The sequence below is a fragment of the Monoraphidium neglectum genome (assembly GCF_000611645.1).
Source record: "Monoraphidium neglectum strain SAG 48.87 unplaced genomic scaffold scaffold03690, whole genome shotgun sequence".
Taxonomy (NCBI): Eukaryota; Viridiplantae; Chlorophyta; class Chlorophyceae; order Sphaeropleales; family Selenastraceae; genus Monoraphidium; species Monoraphidium neglectum.
In genome coordinates this window covers 3431-5448 of record NW_014009939.1, presented here as the reverse complement: position 1 = coordinate 5448, position 2018 = coordinate 3431, and the positions used below count along the sequence as shown (strand labels likewise).

General features: G+C 64.9%; 1 protein-coding gene across 1 annotated transcript in view; it reads left to right on the top strand.

Moving 5' to 3' along the window:
• The window catches only part of MNEG_13208 (hypothetical protein), a gene marked incomplete at both ends in the record, with an annotated part of 3105 nt that extends 1097 nt beyond the window's left edge, over nucleotides 1–2008 (top strand). Inside the window, 5 exons of the mRNA XM_014038321.1 lie at nucleotides 18–421; nucleotides 820–962; nucleotides 1205–1342; nucleotides 1603–1684; nucleotides 1998–2008. Of these exons, the coding sequence (XP_013893775.1) occupies nucleotides 18–421; nucleotides 820–962; nucleotides 1205–1342; nucleotides 1603–1684; nucleotides 1998–2008 (778 nt within the window). The remainder of the gene's footprint in view (nucleotides 1–17; nucleotides 422–819; nucleotides 963–1204; nucleotides 1343–1602; nucleotides 1685–1997) is intronic.
• Nucleotides 2009–2018: the final 10 nt, after the last annotated feature.

The window sequence follows — 2018 nt, the reverse complement described above, 5'->3', positions numbered from 1 at the left end:
GCCCCCCACCCCCACAGGTTCCTGTGGCAGGTGCAGTACTTCGTCTCCCAGGGCTTTTACGTGATCCTCGCCTTTGACAGCACCCGCGACCCAGAGCCCAACGTCGCCTCCCCGAAGCTCTTCACGCGCAACTGGCAGAACCTCTGGCGCACGCTCGCCGACCTGCCAAACTACAAGCTCATCAAAGGCCGGGTCCTCGCTGACCTGGCGAACGAGCCGAGCCGCTGGGGCTGCCTGTGGGACCGCAGCTGCAAGCTGACAAACGAGTCGGCGCCGACGTGCCTGCCTGGCGTCGAGCTGTACGCGGCGGCGGCGAGCGGGATCCACGCGGTCGACCCGGACGTGCCCGTGCTGATCGAGGGCATGGGGCAGGACATACAGCGCGGCAAATACAAGGAGTGCGCGCCCAACTACTACCCAGGTGAGGGGTGGGGGTATATATGATCGAGTGCTGGGCTCTGCGTTGGGGCTAGTCGGGGTACCCTGCAGGTATCGTTTCTTGTGGGAGGCGGTTGCAAAGCTGCTGTTTTCAGGTGTCAAAAGGCGGCAGATGAGCTGGATGTTGGGGCACAGTGCCCAGCTGATGCCGCTGATTGTGCACCGCAATTCAATCTGCCTGCGAGTGCTCAACACAACGCCGCGCCTGTAGGTGCCCTTTGTCCCTGCCTCCTCCCTCTCAATGGCTGTGCTCGCGCACCTGCCTTCACTCGCCCACGTGTTGCGACAAATGCATGAATGCACAGATGCATGTACACTCCTCCATCTCACCCTGGCCCCTCCATCCACCCGTCCGTCTGTCCTCACTTTGCCCCTCCCCAGGCATCATCTGGGGGGAGGGCTTCATCACCAACGGCCCCACCATCCAGCGCTACGGCATCAGCGATCCCAGCGGCATGTTTGCCTACGACGACTTCAAGCGCCTCGGGCCGTTCACCATCTCGAAGCCCGCGCTGCCAAACCAGGTGCGGAGAGCGGCAAAGGGCTGGACGCACCGACGCACGCGTACCTCCGCCCGACGAGGCGCGCCGGCTGCGAGCCCCTGGCGTTTTGCGCAGCCAAACGGCGCCGGACCAGCCGCAGCCTGCTACCTGCCAGCCAGCCAATTGTCCCGCCGAAACTTCACCCCGGCCTGGCAATGAGCAGCGCGCTCCATTTGGCCCGTCTTACTTTGGCCCTCCCCTCCTCTCGGATGAACCTCTCGCAGGTTGTCCTGTCGCCGCACGTCTACCCGCGCAGCATCACCGGCCAGCCGGCCGAGCTGGAAGCCGATGAGGCGCGGATCACCTGGAAGTGGGACATGTCGTGGGGCTGGAAGTCGACGGGGCAGGACCGCACGTCCTCTGTGAGATGCAGATCCGGAGGCTCGCTGCCGGGGTTTTGACGGGATGGATGCTTGTCGTGCAAGACAGCTGCCTGAGGGCGCGCGCTGCCCTTTCGGCTAAGCAGGCAGCTGACGCTGGGCAAGACGGCACGCTGCCTGTGCCATGAGATTGCTTGCCACTTGCCCTTTCCAGAACGGTTCAGCCAACGTCGGGCGATACCCCAGGCCATTACCCTGACCCGGGACTCACGCATGTCGCGGCACCGATCGGTTGCCCCCAGGGGGAGCCGCTGCGCGACATTGGGCTGATCGTGGGCGAGTTTGGGACGCAGGACCAAGGAGACAACAGCATCAACAACACGGGTGAGGCGGGCGCCCGGCGTCGTGTTGAGTGGGTCCGGGGAGCCTCCCTCTGCTGTGACTCCCTCCCTCCCAATGTCGCCCTTCCTCCTTGTCGCCCTTCCTCCTTGGCGGGCTTCCTGATATCGTCCTTCGTGCAAAGCGCGCAACCTTGGCTGTGCCCAGGCAGCATGATTGCATGGAAGCACCACTCCAACCGGAGCCCCTGCCACACGCTAGCGCCTCCCCAGACGAGCCCCCGCCGCCCCTCGCCCCCTTCCCCCACAGACACCACCGTGTACGCGGCCCCTGACCGCCAGTTCCTGCGGCTGTTCAGCCGCTACCTGAACGCGCTGAG